Genomic DNA, 14886 nt, shown 5'->3' with positions numbered 1-14886 from the left:
AGGGGGGCTGATTAGATATGAGGATCAGCGCCATGGAAGGTTGCAAGGCGACAAGGGGTCTGGTGGTAACGAATGATATTGTGCACCAATCAACAATACGGAGTCCTTTGTTCGAACGAGCCTCGCAGAGTTTGTGCTTTATTGTCCAATGGTGTAAATATAATGCCTCTCTGGCAATGAGCAGAGACGTCTTGGTCTGTTGCTGGTGGCTTACCGCCTCTCACGGAATGTGGGCACTATTGTTTCAATGTTGGGCAAAAAGCGCTCTCGTCCAAGTATGGAGAACGGAGTACCGCGACTTGATGAGTACAGGCAAGGTGGAGCGAACCTGCATTGATTAATGGATTCATGGCATTGACGTGGGCTCGCATCTCGTGTGTCGGTTCACGCAATAAGATTATTTATCAAGGAGCATCCGGGGAATCTCCGCCATGATCCCACATCGGCCGGGGATGGATGACTGTCACGGCATACAAGTCTTGGGAGTTGCTCTGCAGAGAGAGGGTGTTTTGTTTCGTTGATTGTGAAAGGTTATAGATATAACACACTGGCCTAAAGCTCATGAGCATGGTGCAGTTTCAAGCTACCTTTACATGGCTGACTGGCTTTGGCACACTCGGACACTGGCCTTGGGTATGGGTCGAAGTTTTTTTCCAATATGGCCAACTACAATATCCGGTAGCAGAACCTATTTGGCCACTTTCCAGCATGCACTAGCATATAACAGTATACAATCGTGTATTGACCAGACATGATCGTATTTGATGCTAGGCTGGCGGCCCACCCGGCCGGATACCTTTGGCCTTACTGGATAATATTCCACTTCGCTGTTGCAGGTATAATGCAAGATCCAATTGACTAAAGTACTAAGTACCTAGGTACCTGGGCAGGTCTCGGATACCTAAGCTTGGCAGGGCAGAGGGCGTAACTTCAGAAAAGTGTCGCCAAACCACACTTTAAAAACCCGCTTCCCTTGCCCAGAGTCTGAAGTGATTTTTTTTTTTCTTACAGTTAGATGGACGCTAAACAGGGGACATGGAATTATTGTGGTGATCATTTCATGAGGTCCTACAGCACAATGGCTTTTTACTGTCCACAGTTGACATTGAGCAGTGGGAACGGCCGGTTCATGCATTCACGGTTCATGTCGCGTATGACCCGCCAACCGCTCATTAGAAAGTTTATTTTCTACAAGACCTGCATTGTCCCTGGCACGCTGTCTCCAACGCCGGACAACGTAGTAGTGAATCCCATATCCCATCAGTGCCATCGTCGACCAACCTTGCGATGTGTAGGGTAGTCAGTCCCATTACTGCACACCTACGACCTTGACCTACTTAGGTACTTAGGTACAGACGGGTCCCACACCCGGGTCTTCAACCACAGGCGCAAACATTGAACGCAGAACCACATGGCCGGGGAAAGCTAACGTGTCTCGTGCAGAGCCTCAGACACGTTATGTATTCCGTGACACTTGTGACACTTGTGACACTTGTGACACCGTGACACTCTGTCTCTTGTTGGTAACGTCGGAGTGCGTGTTCGAGAGTCAGAAGTGCATGAAAATACTACTCATCTGAACGCCCCTGCGGACTGGTCTTGTTGGGTCGATATGGCTGGCTGGCTGCCCCACCGCAGCACGACAAGCGGCGGGCCGTGCACCAGAGCACCAGAGGACGAGAGGGCATCTGGACGAGAGAAGGGCCTCAGGGGTCGACGAATCCGGGGCGGGGGGCTTGCGGCACCTGGCGCGCTGGCGTGCTGGTGTGCACATGCGCTGGCTAGAACCGTCAATCATCATCGATATCACAAAAAGAGATATGGACCCTCATCTCGACAAAGTACTAGACTTCTGTACTCCGTACTTTCTTTTCTTCAGCCAGAATCTGCGCACTCAAATATTGCCCCCTTCTGGTTTCGTAGCCTCGCATGTTGATTATCGTCCTCTTTTTTGCATTTTTTTTCCACACCAACGCTCCCCCCCTTTCGCATTGCTGACTTTTGTGGTATTTCCCGACACAAAGTAGTTCTTCGAGTACTGGCAGAGTGAGGTTGCCCAGTTTGGACTGGGCGCCGGTGATAATCGATAAAGAACCCTGCTAGTCAACGCTTGTCTTCAGGGGTTTGCCTGCGCACCCCAAAGCATAAGAGCCAAGGTGGCAAGCACCCTCGCCCAGGTGCATGGCTAAGGTCCAAAGGACCCCAGCCGTCGGTGAGTTATCTCGTGTGCCTTTCGGCCTCCCCAACCCCTAAGGCTTTTTTTTTTTCTTAAAAAATCAAATCAATGACAAGCGTGAACAGTCCGCCGATCGAGGACCATTGATGCTGTCGCCCTGCCCCTGAGCAGCGAGTGCGTTCGGTGTAAGCCTGGCAGCCGCATTCGCAACCCGTTGGTCTCCCCATCAATTGTCCCGGGCTCCAACATTCAAAGCTTTACCGATTACGATATCGCCCATCGCCAGATTGCCTCGGCGCAGGTGAGCGCCAACGCTGGAGTTCGATGCCCTGGCAGCCTCTCCCTCGGATCGCATTTGCTGTTGCGACATTCCCCTTTGCTGCTGAGAGTCCGGCCGACCTGCCGCTTGAAATTGGCGATGAGCTCTACATTATCGAGGAGACGCCAGACGGAAACTGGCTGCGGGGGTACTTGGTCGCGCCGCCGAGCTTGCTTGCCGGCCTAACTTCGGTCAAGGGACAAACTCTGGAAGCTCGAGTGTTCAGTGGCATCTTTCCCCGTAGCTGTGTTGAAGTTCGAGAAATGCTAGGGGAATCCGACGAGCGGGACGACCAAGACCAGGACCAAGAATCCCATGCAGACGAAAACCCAGATACAGGAAGCCCCCGACCTGCTAGTGACTCAGCCAAGAGCGGCATCACCGGGGGCGAGCCCAGGAAAGCTACTTCTCCCATCAATGCTGTTGTTGGCCCGGACAAGGGACGAAAACCATTGTCAGAACTAAGCAATGGCACTTTGGAGAATCTATCCGCACCTGTGAAGCGAGACCCAACCGCGCCAAAACCCGCCGCACCGGTTCCCTTACTAAAAATTGGGGACGAAACCCCGACATCTGCAGAGGAGCCTTTAATTGACGAGATTGCATCGTGTCTGAGAGAGTGGCATTCCAAGAATCTTCACGAGCTCCTCCTCTCTAGACAATACCGGGACCTAGACAAGCTCTCCGAGCTTATTACTAGCCTCAACCTCAACAGACAGCAATTCTTGTACAATGTTCTCACCTCTCATGAATACGACCGTCTACGAGAGAAGACAGTATGGGATTTGGTGCGAGTGAACAAGCTCTGTGGAGGCGAAGTCATTGTTCGTGATCCAGTCGAACGTGGGCGTATTCTGACTGGAGATGATTCTGTTGTTGGGATAACTCGACTTCAGTCTGTCATGACTCTTCTCGATGAGCCGCCGCAGCCAACTCTCGAACTGACTAGCCTCCACCATCTGCTCCTTGACGTCAAGGGCTTCGCTGGATCGTCATCTGAAGCCACAACCTTGGTGGTTTACCTGGTCACGAAGCCACAGTTTGAAGCCCTATCGACCCTATCGGAGTCATTCGCCGTTGATGTCCCTGCGGGCGGCACAATTGGCGGTATCGCCCAAGAGTCAGCATCGCGAACTCTCTTTATTGATCTTTCCGCTCACGATATAGGCGACTCAACGTCGGCCGAATCTGATTTGTATTTAGTAGTAAAGGTTCTTGCTTCGCAGCAGGTGCTGCCAGACAAGCCAATCTCAAGGTCTGGAACGGCCACAGAAGGATCATTTCCAAGAGAAAACTCCAAAACCCCTACTTCTAGCGTATCCAAATCCACTAGGCGAAGCTTGATGTGGGGGAGCAAGCCTGGACGTTCTACTCTCTCTCGAGGCTCAGTCCTCCCCAAAAAGGAATCTTTTGAGCAGCAAGGCCCGCGCCCCGTGACGACATCGGATGGTTATGGGCCTCCTAGCACGGCTAGCTCAAAGAATGGAACAGGCAATCCAGAAGTAGCCCAAACAGTACAACGCACTGTTGGAGTTGGCATCTTGAAAGTGAACTCGATAATGAAGCAAGGGGAAGAGGTTGAGCAGCTTGTTAATATCTGGTCACCGGTGAATGGTCGGGCATCAACGGAAAGGGATATGGATGACGACTTTGATCCACTCATCCTGGAGCTCATGGACAATGCCGCAGGACGATATGAAAGGTCACGTAGAGGTGAAAGGCTACAAGTCTCCCTGCAAGCATTCGACCACCCTGACGCAGACGCCCTGATCAAAGCGACACCGACACTATTATCTGGCATTTGCCAAACGAATAGAATGGGCTTCTCTGGAGCCCCAACGAAGCCAAGATCTGATATTTATCTCACAATCAACACAGCTTCTTTGGCACGCCAGCATCTGTTATCTCGATATGGAGGAAGCGCAACCACTATGCCCTCTGGAATCCAAGGCAACAACTTCCAAGTTACCGTAGAGGTTCGTGCACCTTCTGGTCAGCGATTCGAAAACTCCATCTATGCTGGCTCCAACAAGGACCCAGTGACGACGTTCAAGACTGCAGCTGCAGAACGAGGAGAAGCCTGGAACCAGACACTCAGACTTTCATTGTCGCCGGCTGATGTATCCACGGCACACGTTGTCATGTTCTTGTGTGACGTGCCCGGCCCTCCTTTCGCTGTCGCCCATATGCCCTTGTGGGATAGACAGGCATTCATCCGGGATGGCCGCCATGGGCTGCTTCTCTATAAGATAGATGAAAACACTTCAACAGCCCAAGCAGGCCCAACCGGCAAGGGTGGGTATTTATCCGTGCCTTGGGCTCCTCGAGGGAGGGACGAACACTCTGAAAATGTAACGGGTCCGTTGGCCGTGTTGAACGTCAATACATTTCTCTGCAGCACACGATTCTCCCAGGACAGAATCATCCTTGGCCTTGTCAAATGGAAAGATTTGCCAGGAGAAGAAGTTTCCGCAGTCTTGAGACAGTTGATGTTTGTACCTGAAATTGAGGTGGTCAAACTGCTCAGCGACGTGCTTGACGGACTGTTCGGAATTCTGGTCCAACACTCCGGGAACAACGAGTTTGAAGACCTGGTTTTCACTGCATTGGTCAGAGTCTTAGGCATTGTGCATGATCGTCGATTCAATCTAGGCCCTCTGGTTGATCAATATGCAGAAACTCAGTTCAACTACCCCTTTGCTACTTCGGGCCTCGTCAGTTCATTTGCGCGTCTGCTAGACAAGCCAACTGAGCCAGAAACCTCTCGAAATCTTCGGTCTACATTTAAGGTTGTTAGGCACATTTTGAAGTTCATCACTCATGCTCGAAAGCAGCAAAAGGTCAAGGAAGCGGGCATCGGAATCACATCTTCACCACAAGGGTTCACTCGACAGCTTCGTTCCATTTTCAAGGCTCTCGACCGCATGATGCGAAATCCTGCCCCTGTTCTTGTTGGTAGTCAAACATTGGCAGTGCAACACTTTCACACTTGGCTGCCGGAGCTTACGGGCTTGCTGAATACCGAGGAGATCACCCACATTGCCATTGACTTCATGGATTCTTGCACTCAAGTCAAGGGCAAATTGATCTTGTACAAATTGGTTCTCGTCATCAACTATTCCAAGCTGGAGCTTTTTGCCCACCCAGATCAAAAGTCTGCACTGTGTGCCAACACGGTCCGCTGGATATCGCCGCATTGGGGCCATGTTGAAGAAGTCACGGAACAGTGGCGGGAGCAGGTGCGTCTCTGCTGCTCTGTGATTGCTAGCCAGGCCGATTACTTGGGCCCCGAAATACCGGATCATATACCGAGGATCATCGATTCGTACCTGTCGTTGTTATCGTTGCCCCCGAAACCCCGAAAGCGACTCTCGCTCCTCTTCCCATCGGCCTACCCTTTCCCCTCGAGGCCTGTTTCTGCTAATCTCACATTCGACGAGAGCCTGGCAGAACTGTCCGCAATTCTCTCTGCCATATCCAATTCCACCGCCGGGATGCAGCTTGAGTTGGCGGCCGAGGCTGATCAGGGTACCATCTTGGAGAACTTGCTGCGCGTGCATATGAGCATACTCTCAGGCGAAGCTTTCCCCGCCGGCTGGCTCAGTCTGCACATCTTCCATCACAAGTCGACTATGCGCACTCTACAGTACGTGGCCACCCTCATGCTGGAATCGTTCCTACCAGACCCTGATGAGGCCGAGACTTTCAATATGGAGCTGTGGAAACTATTCTTTACAACACTCCTCAAATTGGTGGGTAGCACGTCTCTGGCGTTGGAAACGTTCCCGGAACAGAAGAGAAGGGCTGTTTGGAAAATCGCCGGTGATGTGAGAGAGCATGGTGCCGAGCTTCTGCGAACAACATGGGAAGCCATTGGCTGGGAGACCACTATTGACGAGCAAAACCGCTACGGCCTCTCCAAGATTGGAGGATACCAAGTGCAATACGTCCCCGCCTTGGTTGGACCGATCGTCGAGTTGTGCCTGAGCGTTCACGAGGGTTTGCGACGAATGGCAGTTGAAGTTTTGCAGACAATGATTGTTAGCGAATGGGCGCTTAGCGAAGACTTGACTGTTATTCAAACGGAGATGATTGACAGCTTGGATCAGTTCTTCAAGTCCAAACCCCTGACAGAGAGCATACTACAGAAGCTCTTCATTGGCGAGGTGTTGGAGCGGTTTCAACCGCTGTCCGAAATTCCAGACGAGCCACTGTACGCCGCAGTTCGAGAACTTGTATCCACTTTGGACGAGTTTCTCGATCTGCTCGTTGCGGTTCACGGAGGAGACGACAGTGGAGAGGCAACAAGCATCATCAATCGTTTAAGACTAATGGAGTTTCTTCGTGATATGCAAAAGGAGGAAATTTTTGTTCGCTACGTGCACCAGCTTGCGACTCTGCAGGCGGAGAGCCGAAACCACGCCGAAGCCGGTCTTGCATTGCGCCTTCATGCGGATCTTTATGAATGGGATCCAACTAGACAAGTGACAGCTCTGGAAGAGCCAGAGTTCCCAGCGCAGACACAGTTTGAACGCAAGGAGAAGATCTATTTTGATATGGTTAAGCACTTTGAAGAGGGCGAGTCATGGAGCAATGCCCTAACTGCGTACAAGGAGCTACAGACACAATACGAGACCAATGTCTTTGACTTTGCGAAACTCGCTAGGACAGAGCGCGCTATCGCCACCATCTACGACACCATTTCCAAGAGCGAAAAACTGATACCGAGATATTTCAAAGTTGTATACAAGGGGTTGGGTTTCCCATCTGGTGTTCGGGACAAGGAGTTTATTTATGAAGGAGCTCCAACGGAACGTGCGGCGGCCTTTACCGATCGAATGCAGGAACAATACCCTTCAGCTCAGATTGTGACATCAGGGCGCATTGACGAAGTGGAAGGACAGTTCTTGATCGTATCTTCAGTAACCCCACACCGGGACATGTCTCATCAAGTATTTCAAAGAGCGCGTGTTCCCCAAGTCATTCGTGACTTCCTAGTGTCTTCGCATCCCCAGAGCTTCTCCTTTACAACCAAGCGTAGCACGGCTGGTGCGGTAGAGAACCACTATGCAGAGAAGACCGTTTTCGTCACTGCCGAGCCTTTCCCGACTATTCTGCGTCGCAGTGAGATCATTGAGACTCATGAGATTAGACTCGATGCTCACGAAACAGCTTTAGAGCGCATCGTGCGGAAGACACAGGAGATGACGGCTCTTGAGCGCCGACTATCAGATGGAGAGGAGGAAGTGGGACAACTTTTGCTGGATGCGACATCTATTTCCGTAAATCCGTCATCTGAGCAAAGCGTAATGTGTTATCGCGGGCTGCTTCCCGAACCTGAAGAGGAGGAGGAGGACGACGACGAGAACGAGGACGATGAGCCAGAGCTGGAGCCACATGACCTTGCAATCAAGATGGCGCTTGTGGACCATGCCATGATGATCAAGAGGGTTTTGGCCCTATTTGCCAGAAGCAACAACCCAATGCTGTCTCAGAAACAAGAAGAACTCCAACGATGTAAGTCAACCTTTGATTCGGCATGAACTGATTACCATCTAACATGTAGCCAGTTTTCGAAGTAACGTATGAGCCAGAGATTGCATTGTTTGCTCCTCCTCCTCCAACGCCTCGCGAAACAGTTTCGACCCCGTCGACAACTTTCCGAGGCACTTTTCCGCCAGTCGATGAAGGCCCTTCGCAGTGGGCACATATTGCCACGCCCTTGAACGGCACCAAAGCCGAGGAGACGTCCATTGTTCGCCAGGTATCACTTCGACAGCGAAGTGCCAGACTAAGCTTCTTGCCTGGGCGACGACAGCATCATCAACAACAACAGCAACAGCAACAACCATCGCCAACAAAGCAGGAGGGTGACGAAGCTCCTGAAATGGAAACCGCCCCTGGAAGCCCAGAGTCCAAGATGTCAACCAGCAGAAGCCGAAGCTTTAGTAAGAGCAGCCGACGACAGAGCATTTTTAAGCCACCGTCTGTGGACGAAAGCTTGCAAGATGCCGTGAATGGGAGTGGACGACGAGGCAGCTCAGCTAGCAAGGGAAGCGTGGATAGAAAGAGCAGCAGCATTGACGAGTTTGTAACGGAAGCAGAATATCCCGTGGTTAAAAGATCCGGAAGCATGAGGAAGAGATTAAGTCTTTTTAAGATGGGGATCAAAAGCAACAAGCATGGAGGGACGATGAGGAGCGTCGACGAGGAGTAGGAGAGCACGCCCAACGGGCGCTATTTGCATGGGGGAGATGGACGAAAAGAATAGGCGCCGCAAAGAACGGTGCCACAGGTGTGAACAATGTATAACATAATATTAGACACCACAGGCAGGAGGAGATCGTATACAAAGGAGGGACTGGATGCGAAGCGGGGGAGATGATACCACTGACTATCTTTCTATCTTTTATTTTCCTTTTCTTTGTGCACGTGGAGGAGAATCTATCCTAGGTGTTCTGGATACCACCGCGTGGCGATGCATATAATTCTGAAACAATGATGGGGGATTTCCATTTCCAAGACTAAAAAATACCAACGGCTGTGTATTTCAAACATGGTCTAGCTTATATGCGCATTTGCGAGCCAAAAAGAAAAATAGACAAAGTACACAGCTTCCTCTGCCATGTTTGCAGCTAGGCATTATGCAATCGTTGTGCAAAGTGGGTAGATGTCATGTACGTTGTTTCATGCATGCTATCCCATAAAGACGCAGGTCGTCGAAGCAGTCTGGTTAAACACCCCTCCGTCCAACGACTCAATTTCTCCTACCAATGCCCCATTGCCCTTGCTGCCGTCGAGGTCCCTCGTTCTAGGGAAACATGGCCAATCAGCTTCCGTCTTGCTTCCCATCTCCTTGAGCCAGCCTGCGCGAGGGTCCTTGCTACCCGCTGAATGAAACCAACTTTAGCCTTGTGACTATGTCTCTATGCCGCCGGTACCTCGTGTGCTTCAAGCCCCGGCATGGATGCAGAGATTGTTCGTACCCCCCCGCGCGGCTACTCGGTCTGTAATGCGTCCCCCTGCGGCTCTTCGTCCCCGGCGGGCTAGTAGTATTTGCCGGGGTGAATTGCGGAGCGGGCGGAACCGGGGCCGGAGCTCGTGGGACCCACGTCCCAATGAGGCAATTACATCAAAAGGGCTCCAAGGACTCACTGCCTCACCAAGGGGAAGTATCTACGCCATTTTTTTCTGAATCAGCTCAAGGATCTAAAGTGTGCCAAAGGCGGTGCTGCATAAGTCTACTGTATGGAACAGCGTGGTCAAGGGCAAAGAGCAAGTACGCATGCCATCTGCGTTGCGTTGGTGGCATGCGCGGTTCAAGGGGGTCGAAAGGTCCGCGGCTGCCCTGAAAATGCAACTAGTAAAGGGCAATGTTGCGCAGCTTGGACCATTTCACACTTCACAAATGACCACGCCAAAATTTTGGCTGTCAAAAATGTCCTGGTCCTTTGTTTTCCCTGCGCTTCGGACAAAGGTGTCATGCATGTGAAGCCTCCAGACTGACTGTTTACCCTAGACACCGGCGCTTTCACGAATTCTGCTGGCCTAAGAAGAGCAGGGGGACTAGTAGTTATGGCTTTTCTTTTCTCTTCTTCTTTCATTATTCATTTACATCTTAGAGTAGTATATAAGTTACCAGGTTGGGCAATGGACTGGTTAATATACGTCTTACGAGGTATTGTGGATGGCACTTCTGAGATTGAGGTCTTGGTATAAAGCGCGAGGTGTACTTGCCAATTTTGCTATGATGAGTGGGGATCAGGAGGATAAAATGGCAAATAATAGCTTACATTATGTGGATCGTGAGTATTGCCAGAAGCCGCAGAGGGACTACTGAGAACCGAGGCATAGAAACATCACACTGAGAGTTGTGGACACTGGTGGATATCCAAAGTATATTATATATATGTGTGTGTATGTATATATGTAGTTGACTTTTGCGTACTAAGATCTATCTGATGCAAAGCACAGTAGGACATGACAAAGTTAAATAAACTGATAGGTAAAATTAAAACATAGGGACGGTAGTTAGGATTATATTTACACGCAAGTGAAAGTCGACAAGAGCGGGCATGTAATTGTACCATGTGAAACCATCACTCCCGTGTCGAGCCGCACGAGGACTCCTGTTTCTCAAGTCTCATAAGACAACATTTGGCCAATGTCCTTACTCGTCGCGCTTCTGGAGACGGTACTCGAGAGCACGCTTGTGGCTGGCCTTGCTCTGGGTGAAAGCAACAGCGCCACCGAAAGGCCCGGCAAGAGCCTGGTTGCGAATACGAAGAATGCAGACGTTCTTCACGCCGCCAGCCTCACCTGTGCATGCGCAATCCTGGGGAATCTGGACCTGCATAGCGTAGTCGGTGTTGGTAGCGATGGACAGGCCGGAGATACCGGATCCTGGGACATCACGGACGACTCTGGCGGTCTTGAATTTCTTGGGGTCCTTGCCACCAGACTCGCAGTCAACGGCGGCAGTCGTGGGCCCAGCGCCATCCTGGTTGATCTAGATGGGTAGTGTCAGGTTAGTTCAGATGAAGGTGAAATTTTCCGCGCAACGAAAGTGTGACAAACCTGTCGGTAAACCACGTTGACAATGCCATTCTCATCAGCAGTGGGAAGACCAGACTTCGCACCCTGGCCGCGCATATCGGCATTCATAGTTTCCGTCGGGTAGGTCTTTCGGGAGCCGCCGAAGCCCAGAGTACCGACGATGGGAAGGTTGGCAATGCCCTGGAAGAGATTGCCCATCATATTCATTTCGTTGTCGCGGCGTTCCTTGGGGGTCAAGAGGCCCTGGAGATTGTCCTCGACGCCAACCGAGTCGGAAGCACCCTTGTTCCTGGGCGGCGCGTTGCCCTTGCCCATGAAGTTGGCGATGACGGCATTAGGGTCGACATTACCGGAGCCCTGGGTCCAACCGAGAGGACCATACTTGCCCGAGGCGATTTCGTTGTCACGGATGATGCAAGTGTCAGCCTGAGCGCCGCAAGAATTGACGACGCAGTTGCGAGGGGTGCCGTCAGCAACTGTTGGGAGTCTTGTCAGTTACGCTGAAAGCTTTGGGAAGGGTGATGAATGAAAAAGAGAGGCCATCTTACCACCGAGACCGGGCATGATGACACCATTGGCGCCGGCGATGGATCGGATAACACCGTGGCCGGAGACGGTGGTGGCAGCCACGGCAGCGAAGACAATTGAGTAACGCATTTTGGGTTATAAGAGGGAGTTAAGATGGGCTATTAAATCGGGCGTGACGAGTCACCAGGACTATTAATAAGAGGAGAACGAAGGAAGTAACGAACGGAGAGCTGTGAAGGGTTGATGGGAGTACAGAATGGATTTATCACGGCCTTGGGGGTTAGTGTTGTATATATAGCCCTACCCGTCGATACATATGTCTTGGACCTGGCTGGGGGACAAGAATAGTACAACATGGTGCTGGTGTAGTTTTGCCACGATGAGCTAGCAGTTAGATTGCACGCTCGTGCCCTCTCAGACCATGGCATGTAAATCGCCGTCACCGCAGCGCGGGACGCTGGTAGCCTCGCCGCAGGAAATGCTGGACATTGAAAGACAAGCTTTGCGCTTAGACGCCTTACTGATCACTGGGTCCAAAAGAGATGCCCGGCGCGAGGTCCAAAAACAGGGCTCGGGAACCCAAGGCCCTGGATACCCCGAGGACTGGAGATCGAAAAAAGAGGCATCTAACGAGACGCCTGAAACCACACGATTAGACTCCCACCGCAGACCGGGGGGGGGTGTTTTGGTGTGGTGGCGGTAGCGGCCACTAAACATCAGGCCAATGACGGACCACACCGGTCTGCGGAAAAGGTTATTATATTGAAGCAAAACAAGGCGGTGCCAACACCGTCCGTTGGTGCGTGTGTTTCGATTTGTTTCGTCTTTTCGTATTTCACGAATCTGGACGTCGACGTTGCACGATCGGTGTGTAACACTTCGCTCCGTCCCGACAAGCGGGTCTTTCGGACAAGACGCATGGCAGTGAGACCTGGCATGTGATTGTTCTTTCGCCTAGATACTACTAGGTAGGTCGACATGATGGGATTACAGGTTGCTGCCGACATCTGGACCGTCGTGATGGAAAGATTCAATGACGAAAATAGAGCCGGTGTAGAATGAGATGTGGGATTTAGTTACGGCAGTCATGGCAGGCCCGCAGCCACCGCCGCTACAGGATGTGGCGTTTCGAGATGACATGGCCTGACTTCTGTGCTAGACGCGGAGTTCGGGACATTGTTGGAGGCTGCAGAAGGCTGAAGACGTTGGGATCCAGCACTCCAAGGGTGATCAAATGCAACTTCCAAGGCCGTGGGGGTGGAGGGGCGGTGCGAGGGCGAAAGAGAAGGTGCGAGGGCGCAGGGCCACCGTTCTTGCCTATCTACCTAGGTAGGTATTTATGCAATATTTTTGGTAGACAAAGACATGGCACTACATGCGACATGGAGCATTGACTCTTCATGTCCATGTAAGTCGGTTTCCCAGCTGCTCCTTCCTTCTCTACGGAGTATGACATGTGGACTGTCCATTGGTCCATGGTGGAACTTTTGTTGTCCAAACTTGAATCCATTCGCCGGGAATCATGTTGCAATTGATGTCAACATTGTCTGCATCACGGTGCAGATAACCGCACAGCCGTGGGCACCTCGGACACATTGACCCCCTTGTGCCTGTGGCGTAGCATCTTGATCGTGCAGGGGTTTTTACGTGCATATTTGGCTTGGACCATCGTGGGCCATCTTAGCCCTCTTGGCGCTGCCAGGCACAGGTGGATAGATACTATATCTGGACCCCGCTTGACCGATTTGGACGCTATTCAAGGCTGCGGGGCACGTGAGTTTTGACCTTTGTGAAACGAACCGCTCGCCCGCTGTGCCTGATATGGACTTCGCGCTCAGCCAGCCACGTGATGCCCGTCACTTTAAGCTTTCCAACATCACCAAGCGGAAATTACACGGATCGCAGTTGGCAATAGCCTCCCTTTTCAGCCATGTTCAGGCCTCTCTGGCATTGACGTCTTTTCACCTTCTTCACACCTCTCCAGGGCGTCTACTCACCCTCCCATTACCTGTTCGTGTAACCCTACTTGTCTGGTCACCCCTACCAGTTGGTCGTGATCCTGGTTTCAACATCAGCCCGGTTCTCGCTGCTGACTTACACCGTCTCGTCTTTTGCTGCTGAACGCGATGGCTCGGGCCTCTCGCTTACGGGACTTCAATACAAGGCAAAGTCTATTCGGTTTAATCTTGATTAGCCTCGCGTGTTTGCGGCCGCTATAGTGTCTTGGCGCATCGTCTTGACGACCGAGGGCGACGGTGACGCTGTGCTTTGGTCGATGCCATCATGCCGCCCGCAAATCCGCCAAACCCGCTTCTCAACGTGCAAGAAATAGCCCGCTGGATTCTTTTCCCTCGTTGAATATTTAATACTTTGACTCTGGACCTCATCCTCACTTTTCCGTTTCCCTCCCTCATCAGCCAACTTCTGCTTCCCCTTTCCATTCTTTAATACAACATCAAACCGGCCTAGCGCTGCCCAACAACCTTCGTTGCCCTTTTTCTAATTTCATTAATCACAACTTTTACATATATTCAAAATGAGATTCTCCATCGTTTCCGCTGTCATCGCCTCCGCCGGCCTCGTCGCCGCCGCCCCTGCCTCGGAGCCCGGCAAGCGTGAGATGAACTTGGGTGGTATTCCTGGGTCCGGCCTTATTGGCGGCAGCGGCTCTGGCGCTGCCAACGGCGTCACCGATGCCTTCCAGCAAGCCCTCGCCTTGTTGTTCGGAGCTGGTGATGCTGTCCTCAACAACCCCCTCGACGCCGTCACCAAGTTGTTCACAAACCCTACCCAGGCTCCGGCTGATATCGCCAAGAACCTCATGGGCTCTGTTACCGGCCTTGCCAAGGGTGCTGGAAATGTTGTTACCGCCATTCCCAAGGGTGTCGGCCAGGACATGGCCAAGGCCAGCGGCAAGACCAACTAGAGACTTGTTTTTTAGCATCTAGACTGCTCACAGTACGTCTCATCACCTACCATGACAGCTACAGCACGAGAAATGGAGTCTAACAAAAAATAGAGTCATAGTGTGAAGCAGTTGAGTGAGATGGGAGTCGCGTCACCGCAAATGGCGGCCTTTTTTGTTTCATATTATTCTCTCTGGCACCGAGTGTGTGGATTTCTGCACTCAAATGATTGTCTTACTGTATAATCACAACTTGACGTTGTATAAAACTGCGGTTTATATAATATAGAAATGTCACGTCTGTCCTACTTCCAGTGGTTTTTGTTGAACCATTTCCTGGCCATGCGTGTGAATATGGGGCCCATCTCGCGGCGATAATCCGTGGGCGCTCGGGATATTAAA

At 51.6% G+C, this 14886-nt stretch overlaps 3 protein-coding genes across 3 annotated transcripts; 2 read left to right on the top strand and 1 right to left on the bottom strand.

The window, feature by feature from the left end:
• Positions 1 to 2500: 2500 nt before the first annotated feature.
• DOCK1 (Dedicator of cytokinesis protein 1) lies at positions 2501 to 8712 on the top strand (the record flags this gene model as incomplete). Its single annotated transcript, XM_014690445.1, has 2 exons — positions 2501 to 8012; positions 8066 to 8712. The coding sequence occupies 2 exons, from the start codon at positions 2501 to 2503 to the stop codon at positions 8710 to 8712; spliced, it is 6159 nt and encodes a 2052-aa protein (XP_014545931.1).
• Positions 8713 to 10665: 1953 nt separating this feature from the next.
• On the bottom strand, positions 10666 to 11708 carry G6M90_00g071270 (uncharacterized protein; the record flags this gene model as incomplete). Its single annotated transcript, XM_014690446.1, has 3 exons — positions 10666 to 11004; positions 11073 to 11527; positions 11600 to 11708. 3 exons carry the CDS (start codon positions 11706 to 11708, stop codon positions 10666 to 10668), a joined length of 903 nt encoding a protein of 300 aa, XP_014545932.1.
• Positions 11709 to 14115: 2407 nt separating this feature from the next.
• On the top strand, positions 14116 to 14505 carry G6M90_00g071260 (uncharacterized protein; the record flags this gene model as incomplete). The annotated part of the gene is made up of 1 exon (XM_014690447.1): positions 14116 to 14505. The coding sequence occupies one exon, from the start codon at positions 14116 to 14118 to the stop codon at positions 14503 to 14505; it is 390 nt and encodes a 129-aa protein (XP_014545933.1).
• Between the last annotated feature and the right edge of the window lie 381 nt (positions 14506 to 14886).

Source organism: Metarhizium brunneum, chromosome 4, assembly GCF_013426205.1.
Source record: "Metarhizium brunneum chromosome 4, complete sequence".
Lineage (NCBI taxonomy): Eukaryota > Fungi > Ascomycota > Sordariomycetes > Hypocreales > Clavicipitaceae > Metarhizium > Metarhizium brunneum.
Note: the sequence above shows the minus strand (reverse complement) of the source record. Positions and strands in the feature narration are given on the sequence as shown.